Raw genomic sequence first — 21,116 nt, forward strand, 5'->3', positions numbered from 1 at the left:
CCAATATTTTAAACTGCATTACACATGTAAAATTTGTAAATTACACATGTATTATTTACAAATTTACTGCACGATGCAGTCGATGCACGATGAGCTACCCCAGTGCAGGGTAGCTAACGAGAAATATCCTCTGGTTAACATCGCTGTCTTTAAGCTACTTTGATCTTTTTTTCCAATTGAGCTCAGTTTGAGCAAGGTCGAGCCACTGGAGATCGATCCACCGCACAGAGCGTCAACTGTCGAAAGTTGGGCATTCAAACAAGGGCTGAAGCCTTTCGCTCTGATGCGTTCTAACTTAAAGTCGTGCTTGAGCTTGAGCATTTCGCTCAATTGCTCAAACTGCTCGCTCTCTTCAAGTGGGTGGCAATTGTGTGCCTTTGCGGAGACAATTGTGAGCCCGCTTCTCTTCGTCAACGTGTGCTTTTAATGCTTACGTGATGAAAAATATAATAGAAGCAATGAAGACGGAGAAGGGAGTAGTAGGAAGGGGGGACGGGGGCGGGGCGAAAGAGTGTGTAGTGAGTCACCAGGGTACACTGTCATTTAGGCTCAGTGCCAAAAGTTATAAAATCACTTTATTCACCACTGTAACTTTTCCGCACGAGGTAAAGCACTCGAGAGACATCGTGCTAGGTGTGTCACGATGCGGCACTTGCTGGGAGTACTCGAATAACACCGAAGGTCTGGGTTGCACTCGAACAGTTGAGCGCTGCAGTTCACGTGGCAACGACAGGTTGATTACGTCTCGGCGACTCTTCCACATGGTCAGGTAACCATGGTGAACAGCTTTTACTCGGAGGCCTAAATTGGGGGAGTAGTGACACACTTACGCACTGCCTTTAGTCCCGTGCTGAACAATCCCGTTGTAGACTTCTGCTTGTGCGGAAAGTTCCGAGGGATTGAAGCCCACCTTGTTCTCTTCAGGGAAACAAAAATAACAACAGCGATCACGACGATCTGAGCACATACGATGTTTTCTTACAGGAGATACAAACTTGATGGAGACAGTGGGCGCTGCTTGATCTTCGTCTGTACTCGTCACTCGTTGAAGAAGGAATCGTAGGGAAGCACGTTGGGATGGCGCAGTCTAATCCACACGGTGCCTTAGAGCGCTAAACAATCACGTTTCACGACACTGCCTGATGTTTTCGCTAAGCGAAAAACAAGCCACATTTGTTCATGCTCATTTCTACAGCAGTGGTGTGGGACGTGACATTGTTTCGTCCTGGTATGAGTACACTTGGCACAGGCACATTCTTCGGAGAATCTTGGTTTCCTGCAAGAACAGAAAATTCTGTAGGAACCGAAGACATTTTTTTTAAACGCGTAGGAGTTTTGTAGAGTTACATGCAAGAAACATTGTGCGCTGGCGCGGTTTTAGAGATGTGTTTGTTCACCGAGCGAAATAGACGAAGACAAGCGCGCAATAAATAAAGTTTTATTCTTGAATAAGGATAGCGTATTGGGCGATTTGGTCTGAGTTCCCGCCTTTATTCTTGAGTCAATAACTTAAGAACAAGTGCGCCACTAATAGAAAACATAACAGCGTAAAAAAGCACGCCACCTTTCAGTGTCTATATTTCACGATATAGTATACTGACAGTCAGTTTGACGAAATCCCATGATAAAATAGAAGTTTGTCAAATGTCAGTACTTATGCTTAAAAGAATCTAACCACGAAAGCGCGGAAGTCAGTTTGGAAAGTTTCTCCAGAAGAAGTCACTCTGGTATAAAATAACCTTGGAAAGTTAAAACCAAAGCGCGAGCAAATGCTTTGCGTCATTCTGTCACATTGAAAAATAGAGGCCTAAAAGCACGGCGACATAAACGTAAAATTAAAAAAAAATATATCAATACAGTAACAGGAAGGCTACGCTTACGAGCCTACATCTTCATTTTGTTTCATTATTTCAATATTCTTTTCATTCAGTTTATTTCCCTTTTTGTTTCTTCTTGTGGAAATAGACGCTTTATTAAGTTCGGTTACATGTTTGCCGCTGGCCACATCCTCTTTCTCTTTTCTGAGGTTTTCGCTTGCCTCATTGTTATTCCGTCTAAATAGCACATTTTCAAAATTGTTGCCTTCCTAACAATCAGAGTGGTTGCAAAGAACGGCAGTGGGCAAGTCTCAAACAACTATCGTACTCGACTCTTTCGGCACCCTCGAGGAGCCGGGGCTGAAGACGCTGCGGACTCTCCGCCCTCCCTTTCAGACTGTGCTCTCGAGCGAGTCGTTGGAGAGCACAGGCCCGAACTCCTCCAAGTTGCTGCGGGAGCGACGCGGTAGTCTGTGCGCAGAGGCCAGTGGTCTCAGCACACCGCTGCGCACGAAATCAACGTGGGCCGCGCCGCTGCCGTCTGGGGAAAGCTGGTCCAGGTAGAATCGCTGCGGGCGAGGCAAGCTCGAAGTGGAACCCACGTGACCCAGTCGGCGTGCAGCAGCTGGAAACGGCAGTTCCACACCCACTGCTTCCAACGGCTGGTCCTCCTGCGAACAGCAGTCGGCCCGCGCAGGGTGTCTATTTTCCTTATATTTACTATTCCTGATATTTACGGGTAAGAGCATCCCACGCGTAATGCGAAGCCGTGGGATCGTTCCCCACCTGCGGCAAGTTGTTTTTTCGTTTACCATTATTGCCACTAATTTATTATTTATTTAATTCAATCAGTGAGTACAAGTAATTTGCCCCATGTTGTTCTTGTTGTCTTTGTGTGTTGGCTTCTGAAGATATTATATTTATTATAGTATAACAGTAATAAAAAAGACGTTACCAGTAGTATAACGAAAGAGCTAGGTCTGACTAGTATGACAATTCAATTTCAGTTACTTTCATTCTCGTGATTTCCCCCTTGGACTTAGTAATACTTGATTTGTGCAATCGGCAGAATAGGCTGCTGTTATGAGGCGTAGAATAAGAGCGGAACAAAAGTAATCCATAAAATTTATTGTCTAGTTATCGCGAAACGCATCGAACCAGCTTGGAAAAAACAGTTAGGCCCATTGATAATCCCCTTAACCTGCAACATCGGTTTTACAGGTATATTTGTGCACCTGGGACCCTATAACGTAAAACTATTCCAATATGTTTCTATTCCAATCTCCTGACGTCAAATTTGCGTAACCACCGACGCAAGCACCGGGCGGACACCCGCAGGGTTGTCTGAATAGACCAATCAAACGTTCTCCTCACTCATAGGAGGTCACTTTTGTTTGCTTGGAAAACAAATAACGTTGCCTAAACTGAGCGGCTTGTCGTATCTAATTGGCTGACAAGAGGCGAGGAGAACGCTCAAGTGGAGAGGGATTCACTGGGGCAGAGCCAGTGCACTGAAAATCGATAACCGGATGAAGAGGGTGGTGCCGGCGTGTGCGATTGGTCGGCTTTCTCTTACTTAGCTTGTGGTGGCTGGTCGAAAATCACGGCGGCATGCAACGGAATCTTAAGAATGACGCTAAAACTGGCCCTCAGCAAAGAAGAGTTGGCAGAATGACGTGGTAAACCTGCCGAAAGGCCTCGAAAACGTTACACGGCCAGGCAAGAAGATTTATTATGCGCAAATACACCCATGCTCTCCGGCAGGTGCGAGTAGCCAGCGTCTGAGTGATCGGCGGCAGCCATCTTTTATTCCTTTCGGAACCGGGCAGCCTGCGGCTATTCCGAAGAAAATTCAGTTTTGTTCGGCATATTAATGCATCTTTATCGCGTACACGTCACTTTGACGCGGTGAGTTTGTGCGGTTTTGTGACGTCGCGTGACAGGCAGGTGAAGTGGGTGCAGCCCGAAAACTTTTTACCAATAGCCGAGGGCTAATGGCGAAAAGCGGTCGAATCAGAAATAACTGTTTTTCTTTTTTCTGTGAAATCATGCATAATAAGTGTGTACACATCATATCAGATGGGGAGGTATCGCGGTTTTCGTGACGTCGCGTGACAGACCGGCGAAGTGGGCGTGGTCAAAAAAGGTTTTTGACCAATCGTGGAGGGCTGATAGCACAATTGGAATAGAAAAGTTTGGAATAGTTATGCGTTATAGCGCCCCTGTGCTTATACGACCTATTTTACCGGTACCGAGGCCTTTCTCACGGGCAGGTAATCAGCACGCGGCTAAGTAACGTGTACGCCTTGCCTGTAGATTTAGCCTTGATGTCAGTACTAGCGAGAGCGAGACAAAGGCATATAGAGCTACTCTGTGCGACCGTGGAATAGCACTATCTAACTTGTCATGTGCCAGTGCTAAGCGACAACGGATGAATCTGTGCCTTCGTCCATATGGTGTTTCAGCGGCTGTCTTCAAATGTAGGCACTTCTTATTTAAGCGCTAGCTAGTTCACGTCATGCACCATAGACTGGCCGTGTGCCTTTTTTATTTCTATAACACTAGCAGTAACGTAAATGGCCTCCCATTGTAACATTTTAGAGAACTTTGAGAGACCCGCACCCTTTTCTTATCATGGCCATTGAATCTGGACCACGGACAACTGACGAGTGCGGCGCTTGATTTCAAGGCCACCGGTGACCTGACAGACCTACTGCGCCACCTATAACTGAGTATAATGTATTTCACTTTCCGCTAGAACAGGCCATATTTAGTAGCACCGATTACTGAACTGAACCATTGAAGCTTTCATGGCTCTATAAAATGGAAGTAATGGCCACTTGTACATTGTAGACTTTCTATCATTATTTTTTTTGTCATCAGCTTAAAGCTATAGATTTCTGAGACTTCACAGCAAATTCGTTTTTAACAAATTATATTATGTATTGCTTGCTAAGGATATTTGGAACGTACATTTCTTTATTTTTCCACTGATATATAGCAGGGGTGGCCAAACTGCGGCTCGCAACTCTATGGCATAGGTACCCCCCCCTCCCCCCCCCCCATACATCTGCCTCGGCAGACCAGCTTCCTTTATGTTGTAGAACAACTTCATAGTGATTGCTTCACGAATGGGAAAGCACAGTTCAGAGGCACAGTGAGCAATCACTGCATGAGTGCCATTTACTGTGACCAACAGCTTTCTCGTGCCGAAATATTAAAAATTGGCCTCTTCCGCCTTTTTACAGCGGCTCCTGAGTAAAAAGGATAATTTTTATGGGTCTTTGCATACGCCTCTCTGGGCACACCTGATATACATAATGTCACAGAACCCTGCCGGTGTATTAATCAAAGAGCCCATACAAAAGCCTTAAAGTAAAGGGACCGTGTTTTTTTGGCAAGGACAGGCATCTCAGCAGCTGGGGGATTAGTTGGCGGTACACGCTTGCCTCGGTAAATGTATAGGTATAATGCACATACCAGTAAACCCTGGCAAAGGTGGCTTTGCCGTTGTATCATACTCTATAGGGCGAAGCATATCAGAACGTCAAGATAACAAGAGGTAATTGCAAATAACAAGCAAACAGACAAACAAACAAACAAACAAGCAAACTAACTAACTAACTAACTAACTAACTAACTAACTAACTAACTAACTAACTAATTAACAAACTACATGGTCTCGTAAAAGTGACAAATGAGGTCGCTTATGCCGCCGTCTCCTGTGTGAAATGAACAGGTGCACTGTTGTGAAATCGAAATACTTTCTTGATGAACTATTGTCCACGTTTCTATTCAACACTTATCATTTGAAAGTAATCTGTTTGCTCACGAGCTTTTTACATTCAGGTTAAAGCGGCAGGGCTAACAGTATCAGAACACGTACTGCGTGGCGCTTCATGAGACTCCCCAGTGAGCATATTTTTACATGTCCAACAAGTAACCACGGCAGCTCCCATATTTGCTCTCATCTGCGCGAAAAATTTCCAGGTTACTTCCTGACGGAAGTCTTTCGGCGCCACCGATTCAATTACGACGCAATATCCGCGCGTGTAATGCAGTCCTTGAAGAAGGTAGAAGCCAACAGTAATGAGGTTCAAATAAAACTATCTTCCGTCTCACCAGCTACGTGCATAGCAGTGATACCTAGGGGTCAATTCAGCGAACCTGAAAAGATAACCAGAAGAACGGCTACTCCATTATCTGTTTCTATCATCCTCCCTTCGACGCCGACTGAATGGAAGCGCTACCGTAGGGTTAGTACCGAATATCGAACGATTCCTCCTCCATCTTCTGGAAGACGCGGTAAACTCTCGTACTCGCGGCCACAAAATTTTACTAACCGCGGGATCTCGTAAAACGTCGAATTTCTGAGCAGCTTGTAAAAGTACCCGGTAAAAGAGTGCATCGCTGTGTTGTTCGCCTACATACTAGCATACAGCGGCTGGAAATGCGAACGCCAGGCTCCGTGTGATGCTGGTGAAATATTAAGCTTTCTCTCAGATTCAGTGGCCCGTAAAATTTTGTGGCCGGGTGTGCATGATTGGCTTAACCGATCCTTAGCATCGGCTGCACTGCACATATTTGGTGAGATCAGGTATAAAAAATGTGTTCGTGTTGAACTACGTCTGCTACCCTTTTATCCAAATTTGGGGCAAATTTTACAAACAAATCACGTAACATATGGGGCGACAAAGACGTATTGGTGCATTATCTACCATTGTTGGCGAGTTTTATACTATAAGCATGAACAACTCACTAAAATTAACCACCAATGTTCCACGCCCCCCTGCGTCTACAAACCACAGCCCTGCATGTGTCAATTTCTATAACTACTCAAACATTTTTCTAAGCAAATTGTTTTAAATTGTTGGGCCGCTTTCTTATATAGATGGCTATTTTTTTAACAGGAACAAGGAAGCCCATTCTTCCGGAAGACGGAAGTCATTAAAGTAAGCAGTGCACATCGTTGTGCACTTCTTCGCATGCGAACTACTTAAAGCATGGTTAAACGTGCGTGTATATTTTAAATTATAGTGAGTACAATCCGCGGATAATGTGTGAACAATGCTTGTAAACATACCTGTATCAAATGTGATATGTACCTGCATGCTGAACGTCAACAGCAGAATTGAGATCCTCGTCAGGTCACATGGTTTTACTTGTATCAGAACGAAATAAACTGAATTAAATTTCATTGAAACTTAGACATTCTGGTCTTTTTTGGTGCATGGCCCATTGATATGAAGAGCAAGATAAATGGAACTGCATAAGCGCATTGATTCGAACTGGTTGGTGCATTCCAAAAGTTGAAGGGTACCAGCGCTGAAAACGGGACCAAATGCCTGTCTACTCTAGTTTCGCTCCTGTTTTTAGAGCTGTTGCCTTCTAGTTCCTATAGATAAATTGATGAAGCCCAGAAAGCCTACGTGTGAATCAGCAAAGAAAACTAAAAAAGGGAGAACTTTTTCCCATCGTGCACATGGTCCCATCAGGTTGTCCAGCTGCGCTTTCAGCCCAAAAAGAAATTGATAAAAATGCCAGCTCTTAGAAATTGTGCAGGATGTCTTACGTTATTTGTACAGTGGTTTCTCCATGAAAACTCGGTTGCGCCAGCCTTCCTTGTTGAAGCAGGAAGAGTGTAGTAGCTTGTTAGAGGCTCCTTTGCGTACTCTACTTTTTCGTCTTGATCGCAACCATATGCTGAAAGAGAAACGCAAAGTCGCCAGCTGAGAATGGCAGCTGGATGCTCAAAAAACCTCCCTAAGGAGGCCTGAAAGACCACATCGAGGAACAATCTTACACTTCTTTTACGCAATAAACAGAGTTTTCATATTAGGGATCCGCGTTCAGGACAAAACATTAGGCATTTGGCGAGTTATCCAGGCGCATAATTCAGCTACAAGTTTTCTTATTATTTTGCCTACTTTTAAGCCACACATGCCGGACGAGTCGACGTGAGCGATATTGTTGCTCGATGAGTTTTCTTGATTACACGCTAGTCTTTACGTTTTCAGTTATGTTAACCATGTCATACTCCAGCAAAGCTTTGGTCTTAGTGTTCGCACTATATCGAAAATTTTATAAAACGCCTTGATTTGCAATAGTGTAGATGGCAAACGAAGGGTCGCCATGAAACTGAACGTAAGATAGACTCATTGCCAACTTTTTTTCCTTTTTGACTGATAGACTGTGCCAACGATAAAAGTGAGCGCATCGGAACAGACCCTCAGCTAGCGCGTAACTATTCAAGCATTTATTGGAAAAGCTGGAGTGCACGGTGAAGACCAATAACAAATCAATCAATCAATCAATCAATCAATCAATCAATCAATCAATCAATCAATCAATTTAGGAATCAACTATTTATTTAGTTTTGAAATATTCTTTAATTATTTATTCAATCATTCAATCACTCAGAAATCATACAATAAGTATTTTTGTAAAGAAGCTCGCGAGCAAGCTGTCAGCGCCCCCTAACTGCAGCCGTCCTCGTACAATGCCTTCAAACAAGGTAATTTGTCAATGAAATGCTGAATCACGTACAATTTGAGATAACAAATAAATACTTACATTTGTATGTAACTTGGCAGAGCGGCGTGTCTGGTATAATGTCGGGTCCCTTCTCTTCAACATCCGCAAACTCGTCAGCATCTTTCTTTAGAAGCGTGTTGGATCTTAAAAATAATGTTATTTGCCATAGTTCATCATCGATTTATTGACGCAAGTCACACAGCTAGCAGAAGTAATTATTGCAGTTTTTGCAGTATCATATCGCAAGCATGCGGGTCTAAATTTGACATGCACAGTCCTCATTAAGCTGAATAAAAACTGGCTAAATGTGTCCGCATGCAACGTTTGTCATGTAGCAAGAAGACCATGACGAAAACATTACGAAGTCGATGGTTATTATTTGTTGAATTGTCAAGGTCACTTTATCGAGTCTTCTTCAATCACGTATAAATAGATATATCACCCAGATTGCGCCCAAAGTAGGAAAAAATAGGCCAGCGCTTCACTATCTGTTTATGAGGGTTAGCGGGACTGTTTCTTTGAATATTCGAAGTTTAAAGCGATATCTTGTTCCTACGCGCGATTTCTAGAAAAAAAATGTAATAACAAACAAATCAAAAGCAAAGGTCCTGAAGCCGCCTTGATCAAACAGGACAAGCTACACGCGATTCGAGTGTAACCTAGTGACGCAATGTAAAACTACTTTTGAACAGAGCACAATATTGATAAGCGTTTTTCGGTGTATACATGCAATCGACTATTGAGTAAACTGCTCAGAAGAAAGCAAGCAAGTTGATCCGGCTACTTACTTTTCATCGCCAGGTTCACTGTACGTGTCTGATAGGAGAAGGCAGAAGGGGGAAAGGAGCACACATGGATAACCATATCTGACTAATCTCTTACATGAGCCAGTAACTGCACATGAATTACGGCATAACGATGCACCAGTGGTACAATTATGGTCGCGCCAGAGCGAACACTGATAAGCCACGAATAAATGCTTTGCAGGAGCGGATCAAATGGAGGCGTAAGGTGAAACCTATTGACAATGACAATAAATATAGAGAAGCTAAACATATTTCATGTCGAGTTGCGAGCAGGAAGGAACGCGTCGGGAATACAGAACGCGGGGTTTAGGATAGCTGGAGCAGCCTGAGCTTTGGTCATTGTGGTAAATATGAACGGCAAGTTGTTTCCATGCCAAAATCGCCAAGTGCGCAATGCGACTTCGCAAAATGTTTTTCAAAGGGCAGCTGTTCAGATCTCTACAGTCCGCCATAAACGTCTTGAGAAAAGCGTTAACAAGAAATATGTGCAGTTTCAACGTTCGTGCTCAGTGCAAAAGAATAAATAGCTAAATCAGGACGAATGTGTGTACGGATACATGGGGCCTGAGTGTATGAAGTTGAGAAGAGATTAAAGTAAAAATATGGTTTAAATTTCGGAATGGCAAGAAATTTTTCATGTCTTGGTAACTGCAAACGATACGTAATTCCTGGGCTGTTTCAAATGATTGCTTCAACAGGCTGTACCATTGACTGAAATTAATCTTTCAAACAATAGGATAGGTACGTACATTGCAAAGCCGCGCAGAACTTAAAAAGGTTGGCGCGAATTAGCGAAGTTACAAGGTATTATTGAACTTTTACTAATTCAGTAGTCGTTCACCATTCTAAGAGATAATAAAACAAACGCCGTATTGAAAATAAAAAGATGATAAAAATGAAAATTTCGTGAAATATGGCAGGCATATCCAATCACATAGGAAAAATCTTGATTCTTTACTAAGAAGGTGGCCCCTATTACTGGCGCATAATGTGAGAAGGTATAGATAGCTCTTGTGAATTATTGTAGAGTTTGGTAAATTCGGTAGAAGCAAGGTAACCGAAGCTAGGACTGTGTCTTTTTTTTAGCATAGACAAAAATTACACGTCGTAAACGAATCCAAACAATATTATTAAACAACATTGTTTTTTTTTTAACGATCATGTCTTTCAACTTGGAGCTGTAGCTGAGTCCTTTGAAAACTGCAAAAGTCGCAGACGACCGTCTCACACGATCTCTTAAGTTTTCGAATGATGTTCTTTCTCAATTGAATATTTTTAATCTAGAGATAATGAACGTGAAACATGTTAACACGAACCTCGCTTCCTTTTCAGGTATTTGTGTTTGACATAGACGACGATCACTAGCGCCGCGATCAGCAATGTCACAATGAGACCAAGTAGCGCTCCGATTATGGGCCAGGCGGTGATCATACCACGGCTTCCAGCTGAAAAGAAAAGCAAACAATGATAAGAACAACACTGCAAACTCAGATAGAAACGCAATGCTTTAAAAATTGCTAAAGTTGCAGCAGTACATAAAAAGTACGAATCCATAACTAAATCCCTCAATCCAAACCCGTGGTCATCATTTGTAATCTGCTGGCCCGTGCTTATTAACAAATTTCATTCCATTTCCTAGTTCGCATCGCTGTCTATTCGCATGATTCCGTTCAAGATGAAAGTACGGATTTTTATTCTGCCTTCATTAGACAATTTGTTGAGATGCAGCATATTGTCATGTGTTATTCTTGCAAATATAAGGAACGCGAGATTTCCTTTTCCCTAATTCAAGAGCTACGAGGCCAGTTTACTTGCAATTAGCGGGGTTCTTTTTGTGCTATCGTGCTGTTATGTAAGGTCACGCAAACCAAAACTGTTTGACACCACTTCTTGAAATGAGTCCTGTTTAGTAAGGCAGAATCATGACGAAAAGTAGGACAAGGAACAAGAGCTTTCTAAAAAATAATAGCGTTTATTTAGATCTAACTTTCTAGTACACTGATGCTAATGAAACGAGCGTGGCATGGTCTGAGCGTGTAATCTGCATTTTTCGTAGCTGTTCACCTTAAAGTACCAGCACCTTGAGGGTATTAGGTGTTCTATGTGCGAAATGAAAGGGGGGGGGGGACGAATAGGGAGTGTAATGGTGTGGTGCAATAGCGCACAAATCTCGTGAACCGGTTGTCACACAAAATCTATGCGTTTTCTGGACACTGAGCGCACCGTAAATTCTAATGAAAGAGATTGGTTCTGGTTCCCAGCGAGGCACCGCTGCCTTTTCGATGCCTTGCTTACATATTTTTTTGCATGCACCGCAATATGTCCGAATCGATATGCCCGAAGTGCATCTACATAAAACGGCTGATGCAGTTTACGTACTCCATCTGTTCGAACAACTGGGCTATTGTAGACGCCACGTTAGAGGACGTTAGATTCAGGAGCGAGCGCAAAAGGTTTTTATTAGCCTCCTGAATCTCAGAACAGGTGTAGTTCCGCATGCAGCACATATCGGGATGTGGTGTGAAGCCTTGAAAGTTTGATAAAGAAGTTGACATATAAAAATGGCAGGTGCACTCTGAGAGATTAGATAGATAGATAGATAGATAGATAGATAGATAGATAGATAGATAGATAGATAGATAGATAGATAGATAGATAGATAGATAGATAGATAGATAGATAGATAGATAGATAGATAGATAGATAGATAGATAGATAGATAGATAGATAGATAGATAGATAGATAGATAGATAGATAGATAGATAGATAGATAGATAGATAGATAGATAGATAGATAGATAGATAGATAAACGACGTTTCACGCCCCATCTTACTAGATGGTGCATGAACCTCAAGCTGATGCAACCAGATTAAAGCATGTTTAACCTGGCTCCGTCTTTTCGAATCCACATCAGCAACACATAGGCAGCGGAAGGAGAAAAAGAAAGGTCGTTTACGAAAAGGGTCGATTTACTGGTCCCGTCACGACTTCTGATTGATTGCCGGGCTGCAGTTTCAGCCGAGCGGGGGAAAAAAGCAAGCGAGACCGTAAGTACCCGCTCTGCCGTCAGGCTATGATATAAACCACACAAACAATATGAATATACAGACGTACTTAGAAAAAGTAGTACTGTGAACCGTTCTGCGAGCGGACATGGAAAACAAATAGGCTCTATTTTATTCCCCGACAGGGCCGTCAATCGTTTCTTTCAGTCCGTGCTTCACAGCCTGGAATACACTGAAGGATATGTTGTTTTGGATATTTGCGGAATTAAAAAATAGTAACGGTGGGGCTTGCAAATGGTTACACAGATCGTGCGAGCATATCCGAACAAGCGATTTCAGTAACATGTGATTTCCAAGAACATCGGCACACAATATGTGCGCTTACATAGCCGTTGATCAAGGATGTCAAGGCAAGTATTTCGTTGGCAAACATGGCGTGCTTTGTGCATCCGCTTATAGATCTTCAGGTCATCCTTTAAAATTTTTCTATTCACAAAAAGACCATTTATGTTTTCCATGACAGTTATAATTTAAAACTACGTTAGTGCACAACTTGATTGCATCGTCATAAACGAGAACAGTGTACATACTTGCAATTGTAACGAAGATGCTTGCTATTTCGAAAAGCGCGATGACAGTTCATGGTGTTTACTTTTAGACAGCAGCATTGAAGTTACGAGAGACTGGCTAACGAAGGGCTTTGTATTTATTATTACCGCTTTGGGCTTGTTTAACGTGTACCGAAATAGTGCTCTTGCATTTCGCCCTCACTATAATTAATGCCTCTTTGTAACGCGGCTGGAAACGGAACGCTCGACCACGTGCTCAGGATTAGAATGTATAAGATAGGCCATCGCGGCCGGATTCGGCTTCTGCAATGATGAGGCTTTTCTCGAGCATGTGCTACTCGGTCACGCTGCAAAATGATTGTTATAATTGATTACGTGCACGAACTTTGTCGTCTTTAATTTCCCATCCCAACTCTAGAAAACAAACGGTCGTTTGTAACGCAAGGTGAAACTCTTTCTCTCTCTTTCTCTCTCTGTTTATGAGAAAATTTATGCGCAGAAAGATACAGTGTAGCTCGGTAGTTGGCACAATGAAAACAGCTGAAACTTCCAGCATTAAGTAAGTAAAATGAATAGCATGCTTCGAACGACCCGAGCAGTAAACAAAATATGAAGGATAAAGAAAAGAAGAAAAGAAAACGGGATACTAACCCTATTAGCGCCTTTAGACGCTCTAGTCTCAGGCGAGACCTGGGCTTAGGACGAAGAAGCAAATAAGGCGGTCGTGTTTTGCAACACGCCTGATTACAGGAGATGCGCACGTCGCTAGTTGCGTTAGACGTCCTGACTGCATCCCAAACCAGTCATTAGTGGGGAATAGCCGCGCATGAACGATGACGGTTCAATTGCGTGCGAAAAGCAAGGAAAATGTTAACAAGAGGGTAAAATTAGAGAAGTAAGGCACCGATCCATGCTGCCTTTAGCGAATAGCGAGAGCGAAGTAACGGAGTGAAGCAGATGGGCTTCCTAGCCCGGCCGTGCTTCTATAAACGGCGGCTGCAAAGACGGGCTATGGAGGGACCCCTCCTACAGCTGTTCATGCTTACCAAGGCCAGGCCGCACGCTCTGGGGCTGGCGCCAAAGTAGCAAAATTATAGTGCCACGAAAACATGGAAATGAGCTGCGCTCGTGCCTTCGAAGGCACCGCTTTATCGTCGCGCGCCTCTTTGTCCTCTCTCTTTTCCCTATCTTCTACCCCTTACGACACCACGGAGGAAAGAAATAGAATTTGCATGGTAGAGACCTTATCGTACAGATTACCTTCTCTCCCCCGCCTTTTACATACCGTGACGACACAGTTTGAAGGGAAAAGAACGGCGGAATGTTTTATCCCGTTTTTTTTATTATCATTTAGGGGAAACACAAGGCCATACGTGGCGATAGCGGGATGGAGAAAGGGTAGTAGGAGGATAAAGAAGTGACTGAAATGAGGTGAAATTACGTAGACAAAGGGGCACCCCCCTTGCTACCACGTTCCTACTTTCCCTTTCTTTCCTTCCCACCCCAGGGATCAAATAAAGAGGGGAAGAAGGGAAGAGAGAAAGAAAGTGAAGTGGTGGGACCGGGTGCGCAACGTTTGCCGGTGCCGCTGAAGATCGCTGCGGTGGAGTTCGTAGTGACAACGGCAACGGCGCTTAACTATGTATGGAGGCCTTCACTTCCTCCTGGGAAAAAACGGGGACACGATTGCCGCGCGGAGACACCGAAGCGGCGGTTTTTGTGTCTTGCGCATAATGCTGTTATTTTTATGCTACGGTCTCCCGCCCTTCTCTCAACCTCTTTTGTTCCCCAAGCATTTTTACCCTGGTCATTTTTCTTCGGCTGCTTCTATAGTACGGGAAATCAGGAGGAGGAAATTAGGGAAAGAGGCCGTGTGTAAGAACTGTGGCCCTTCGGGCTCGCTTTCTTTTTGGTCCCTCAAACCACTGTATAGGAACAATGGAGCAACCATTTCAAAAGGAGGCGTATTTTACTGGTTCCTTTTCAGGCGGATACAATATGCCAAAGATGGAAACAAAGTGAGGTTTGGCGCTTATATTTTGACGCAGGCCTTTCTTTCACGTAAAGTAAGATAAAGGAAGGCGTGCTAAGGTTGTTAAATTGACGAGCGCACAATGAATAAATTGCAGCTAGAACAAGACCGCTATTGAATCTCTTCCGCCCTGTTTCTCCTGCCTTATTATGGTTTCTAATAGTAAGTACGATGGTCTGGTCTGCAAGAACGCATAAAAGCTTTCATGAAGCTTTCATTAGAGAAGTTTCTGGGACCCGAAAGAGGGAAGAAATAATTCCCGTAAGTCATAATGTGGAATGGTTACCTTTACAGTAGGAAAATAAGGATTCTGAGTTTTGGTTACCACCACTAGAGAAAGTCAGGTGCAGCTGAGACCGGTCGATTATAGCTTCATATTTGTTATCACGCGTAGCAGTGAGCGAAGGTTTCTAGCTATCATAAAAGTTTGTTTGAATCACGGAAATAGGTTGCAGAGCTCTCCGAGTGTGACAGATATTGTCAAAGGCTGGTTACGTCCTGCTGCTGTTATGGAACCATCGCCAAAATAGTAGTTTTTTAGTGTGAACAGCAATCTTTGGGAACCTCACGCACTTTTAGCCATGTCCATAGGTGTCAAGCCTCTTAGATAATGAACATCTGTTTCTCTCTCTCTCTTTCTTGGCAACTTGAGGCACTGAGTACGTGCCCTAAAGACAACTAGGAAGCAAACAACTTCGGCTATTGGGTGTGTGCGACTGCGCGTGTGCCCCTGGGTAGACAGGAAGAACAAGAGGCAAAAATGTGAAGAACTTGGCAACAGAACATTTAAGCAGTCAGCTAAAGAGAAGGGGAAAAAAAAATCACCATAAAGATTGCCCACTGCACAGAAAGAAGTGAAGGTAACATAATATGACCAGAGCGTGTATTGAGCCAGGAGCATTGAGCTACACAGAAATGAATAATTTGGCGATATGGTCTGTCGGTAGTTGCGTCAGTGCTGGTCCCATTAACTTCGACACTCATAGTGTGATGGATTCTGCCACGACTCTTTTATTGAGGAACTGGCAAAGCCAGAAAAGTGTGCATAAGGGAAGAGCCTGCGAAGGTGACGTCACGCGCACTGGTAGAAGAACACCGTGCACCGTTTGTGAGAGGAAAACATTGGAGAGGAAGAGAAAGCTTACAAGCACTAGTGGTGCAATGAAATTGCCTAGCTCTACTCGTTTTCCTGTTTTTTTTCAACATCAATAATGTGACCAATTTCAGAAGTCACCAGTTACAACCAGAACAACAGTTTTCGACTTCTGCGCCCGAAATTCAACATTGGCTCTGGGGTCAAAGTAAACAGGAGAACTAGTTCCACCGAAGTATCTAAGAAGACTAGGACTTAGCACGGCATGTGCAATTGCCCTCAGGCAAAGCTTCACCGCATTGGTTTTTACGAGCGTAGAAACCCAGTACCAGTACCGGATTGTCTATACGTCACAATAATACGTCAGATATGTAAATATATGTCATAATAAGTGAAAGCGTCAAGCAGGCATGCACTAACCGGTAAGCTTCTCGGCGGGCCGTAATGTGCTGACGACGAAGTGTACGGGCGACCGGTGTCCCTTAGGGTTGGCTGAGTAGAGGAACACTCGGAAGGTGGAGCCCCCTTCGAGGCCGCTGAAGCTGAACGCCGGTCCAGACATGGACGAGGCGTTGGCCACCAGCCGGTCAGTGTCGGCCTCGCGCAGTTCAGCCACGAACGTGACGGGTGCCACGCCACCATCCCAGAAACCCTCGGAGCACTCGAACGACACCGAGTCCTCGGTGCCGTTGACCTGGCTGCAGTTGTTCACAGGCTCTGGAGGGCCTGCGCAGATGGCGGGTGTGGTTACATTAAAATGAGTCCTAGAGGGAAAGGCGGTCTGCCAGCACTGCTTAAAAGAAAATAATAGGTATGTAAGCAATGTATTATATCACAGCATCTGTTTCGAAATTGTGAGATAATCAGAAATTTTGAGAGGAAATCGAAGAAATGAATGGTGAAAATAGCAGAAAGAAACATTCTATATTGTCGTGGCACTGTATTAAAGAAAGTCGCAGTTTGTTCCGAAAGGCGAAGCGTAGATTGCGATAGCAAATTAGTAGACAGTTATACGAAGTAAAGTTAGTAGTTTTATCGGCCGTATAAACTTGTAAACATACGCTTACTAACTGAATTATGCATGGTCCCACGCACGCTCAAGCAAACATGAAAACATCTCACTCGACGACCACAGAAACTAGCTCTCAAAACGCTGGGGTGAGGAAGCGCGGCACCAGCAGCGAGCGAATTGGCCTTCGTGCTGCCTCTCGCTTTAACGGGAACAAGCGGGATAAGAAGGTATGAGCCCTTCACGCACCTCAAATGTATGCTCCTCGCAGATCTCTTTTAAGTTAGGGCCCGCGCAGCTAGGCCATACTCAGCAGCCGCCTGAGTAGAACGACTTCCTTCACCCATGCGCCTCGCGCGCTACCGAAGATCGCTTTCAAGATTGGGCCCGCGCGGCCGACGATGCGCAGCACGAAGGACGCACAAACATTGTCGAGGATTAAGCAAATGCTGTAGAAATGTGCGTTTGTTCTCCGCTAATGATGGTGAACTGAACGCCACTTACAGCCGTATGGCAATCATAGGAGAGGAAGGCAGCTATAGAGTGATACTCAGAGTTAGAGAGCGAGGAACAGAGGCAGGCGGAGGGGCATTGCTTTCTCAAAGCTAGAGAGGATAATATAGTGGGAACAGATTTAAGAGCAATATCCCATTTTAACAGAGCGATGGCCACGGCTTTGCAGCTAATTAGTATGTAGCATGAGCTCGCCTCTGATTCATGCGCACTCACCGGCGGGGACGATGGTGAAATTGCAGGGTGTCTGCTGCTTGCCGATCTCGTTAGCGCCCCAGCAAAGCAGGAAGCCGAAGTCATCCTCATTTAGAGGTGAGTAGAGGGCCGTGCTGCGCGTCAGCGCGTGGCTGTAGCTGGCTAGCTCCAGGCGCTTGCCGCTGGAGGAGCTGTTGAAGCGCCAGTGGAATGTCACGTCCGCCGGATCTGCCTCCAACTCGCAGCGCACGGAAACCGACTCATGACGTGACACTCCGTAGATGTGCCTTTGGTCTGGCTTGCACACGGGCGCGTCTGCGGGGCAAGATAACGTGGCGGTTTACAGAGCCCTGTAGGCTGAACACAATTCTAACTATGCTGCCACTTTACATACATAAGATAGCAATACCAACGTCATATGGACTCGATTAGACTTGTGTTCTGGCACGGTAGCTGTGTGAATGAATACATGTGAACTGTTTTAAACAACTCGTCCAGAAGTGCTTTTACAGCGAAGCTATATGCCTAGGGGATTTGTCCGTTTGTGTGCGGAAACCCCTACTGTTCTTTAGAGAGCTGTGGAAGAACTAATTTGTATTGAAACATTTTGAGTCATAAAAGTGGAACCCCTGGCGTCCACTATGAAGTATGACGAGTATGGAGAGAGACAGTATGGTTCTTTCACCTCAAAGTGTGCAATTGGCCACATGTGCGTGACGTAGTTGTACTGTCGCAGCAAATCGGGCGCGCTGCCGCGAAACCACAAGTCTGTGGGGGACGAGGTTATTTTCGCTCTGATGGAGCATGGCCCGGCCGCGTGTCGGGCAAACTCCAGGGGACCAGCGAGCGTACGAACGAGGATGCCGCGAGCAGCGACGGGACTGCAACCGTCGCCGTCGGGCCGCCGACCCAGTGGCGTTGAAAGAGCGCACCCATGCCGCCGAGTGTAACCGTCGCCGGCTTCCGCGCGTCGTGCGTACGCTCGAGAAGCAGCGAGCATACGAGTAACGACGAGAATGATGCCAGTAGCGACTACCAACGGGACGGTAGTCGCTACCGTGTATGTTCGACCGGCCGCTTCTAAACAAGACAGCAAATGCCATGCGTGATGCCTTCTTCTGGATTGGTGATGACGACCAAACGCCCGTCCTCACTGTGGCTGATTTCTACATGGATGTGTCGCGATCAGATGCCACGTGGCTAATTTCATTTATGTTAAAGCGGTTCAGACTGCAATGTCGCACGGACACCAAGGTGCCGACGACCATGATGTGCGCGTGTTTATGTCTCACATTTTCCAAGGATCTGCTCAGCGCGGTCATCGCCGAACCCCTGGATGTTTATCATAGTGACCACAAAGCGACCAGTGTAACGTTCGTGGCGCCACCCTCGTGAGGTGGTGCTGTAGCGAAGGGTGTGAGGCGGGGTCCACAGCTTAGTAATAAGTATGCATGTGTGCGCTTCTGAGTGAAAGCTACTACAACTAAATGAAACATGCACAACAAACATGGTGTACGAAACTGTGATTACATGCGAAGTGATACCCACGAGGCCGTTCGTATATACAGCTTCGCTGGTCATCCACCTTCACAGTCTGGAATGGAGCTTTAATGTTTTTATTCAGTGTGACTTTATTCTTTGCAAAGTATTACTTGTTTTTTACCGTACGTCAAAGCAGATGTGGAGTCGGCGCCTCTACGAGACACCGACTTATTCATACATATAATCAAAAAGAGAGAAAAAACAAGCACTTACGGCACGAAGCTTTCTGCCTCGGTGTATTACCTAGAAGTATTTGCAATGATTTCATATTCTGCTTTGACGCAATAAAAGTCGTAGTTTCGCCAGAAAGGCGAAGCATCGATTGCAATAGCAAATTAGCAGACAGCCATACGAAGTAAGGATAGCGCTTTTATCGGCCATTTCAACTTGTAAACATTCGCTTTCCAATTGAATTAACAAGTATGGCGTCAGCGCGCACAGCAAACATGAACACATCCAACTCGATGACCGCGGACACTCGCTATCGAAACGCCGGCGTGCTCAAGCGCGGCAGCAGCAGCGAGCGAAGTAACCTTCGTGCTCTCTATCGCTTCAACGCAGACTGAACACCGAGAACACACAGCACGCACAAAGCTACGAGCCGTCGATGCATCTAGGCTCTGCACCCAACGAAGATTGCTCGCTAGATACGGCCAGGCGACCGAGAGCAGCCGCCACATAGTAGAGAGCGTTGGAATTGGGGCCCCAACCAAGCGGCTTGGGGACGCATGCGCAGAATCCAAGCCAGTCTCGGGTTATTGCGTTCGCGTAGTCCCAAGACCCCAAAATCAATATCTAGCGTGGGTCCCCAAGCCGTCTCGGGTCTTAAAACAGCATGCTCAGCTTGTAGTACTAACACAGTAATTACGTTTATTACATCTTATTGTTTGCCCCTTTCTTGCTCAAATGTGCATTCTGTTTGTTTTCACTTGTAAGCAAAACATTTCTTCTTTTGTGCTTTGAAGCCCCTTTTTATTTTCCCCCCTTGCGGCGTCCTGGGCGCTTGACCCAACGCTGTCTGCGTTTAACCCAATTCTCAAACTCTGTTTCTCCTCAAAACCCTACGCCCTACGCAACCCTACGCAACGCGGCTTGGGGAACCAGAACCTTGGGTCCCCAATTCTAAACCTCTCTAGGAGTACACAGTTGCTGCCGGAATAGAACACCGCCCCCTACCTTCCTTCCCACCGGCGCCTCGCTACATTGGGTGCCTCGCGCTCGACGGAGAAGGCACACTTTCTGCCCGCCCTCCTCCCTTTCCTTGCTTTCGCGCAGGCGACGTTGAGCCGCCGATCGTCGGCTCCCTTCGCACTCTTTCGCTCGCACATTCAGCATAGGGCGCGAGGTGACGGTGTAATCGCCCTTGGAAGGTGACAGCAGAAATTCGCCTGGGCTGTCCATGTAACTTCTCTCGCAATAAAAATGCAATTTTGACAATTATTCTTTCGTTTTTCTTTAAATTAAAGCTCGGCCGTTGTTTTCAAGAAAGTGCGCTAGTTAAGTTTGCAATCATAATACCGTTATTGCTAACAGTACTGCTTATTTCAACTTCCTGGTGTCGTGAGTGGCAAAGAACATGAGACAATTACTTGTAGGGCTCGGGAAGAGACTGTCAGCAACGAGAAAAATAGAGCAGTGCAGGAGGATGGGAATACCAACTAAACCGTAAAAATAAAAGCATGTTGACTTCTGTGTCACAGACAGAAAAGCAGGCAGGGTTATAACCGGTTTACTGTCAAGCCACTACAACGTTGGTGCACTCTGGCCTATGCGTTAAGAATGGATAGAAGGCAGGCAGTTAGCAGGGGTGACAAAACCGAATCAACCTCAATAGCTTCGTTTTTCAAGGCTGAAAAAGGCTTTGTTTAATCAGTAGGCAGAGGCGGTTGTCCTTCCATTTGTGGACCTTTATGGCTACTGCTAAAACACTGTCCAGAACTCGCTCGCTGGTTTCGAGGTTTAGCCCTTGCTTCAATGGGGGCTGAAAGCATACACGTTT

At 45.1% G+C, this 21,116-nt stretch overlaps 1 protein-coding gene across 1 annotated transcript in view; it reads right to left on the bottom strand.

Moving 5' to 3' along the window:
• Window positions 1-542: 542 nt before the first annotated feature.
• Window positions 543-21,116, bottom strand: part of LOC126532133 (protein turtle-like) — a 124,546-nt gene continuing 103,972 nt past the window's right edge. Inside the window, exons 7-14 of the mRNA XM_050179817.3 lie at window positions 17,597-17,890; window positions 16,279-16,584; window positions 10,474-10,602; window positions 9,140-9,167; window positions 8,391-8,494; window positions 7,390-7,520; window positions 2,146-2,488; window positions 543-1,276 (exon numbers count right to left, since the gene is read on the bottom strand). Of these exons, the coding sequence (XP_050035774.1) occupies window positions 2,210-2,488; window positions 7,390-7,520; window positions 8,391-8,494; window positions 9,140-9,167; window positions 10,474-10,602; window positions 16,279-16,584; window positions 17,597-17,890 (1,271 nt within the window). The 3' untranslated portion in view covers window positions 543-1,276; window positions 2,146-2,209. The remainder of the gene's footprint in view (window positions 1,277-2,145; window positions 2,489-7,389; window positions 7,521-8,390; window positions 8,495-9,139; window positions 9,168-10,473; window positions 10,603-16,278; window positions 16,585-17,596; window positions 17,891-21,116) is intronic.

Source organism: Dermacentor andersoni, chromosome 5 (genome assembly GCF_023375885.2).
Source record: "Dermacentor andersoni chromosome 5, qqDerAnde1_hic_scaffold, whole genome shotgun sequence".
In the NCBI taxonomy this organism is placed as follows: Eukaryota; Metazoa; Arthropoda; class Arachnida; order Ixodida; family Ixodidae; genus Dermacentor; species Dermacentor andersoni.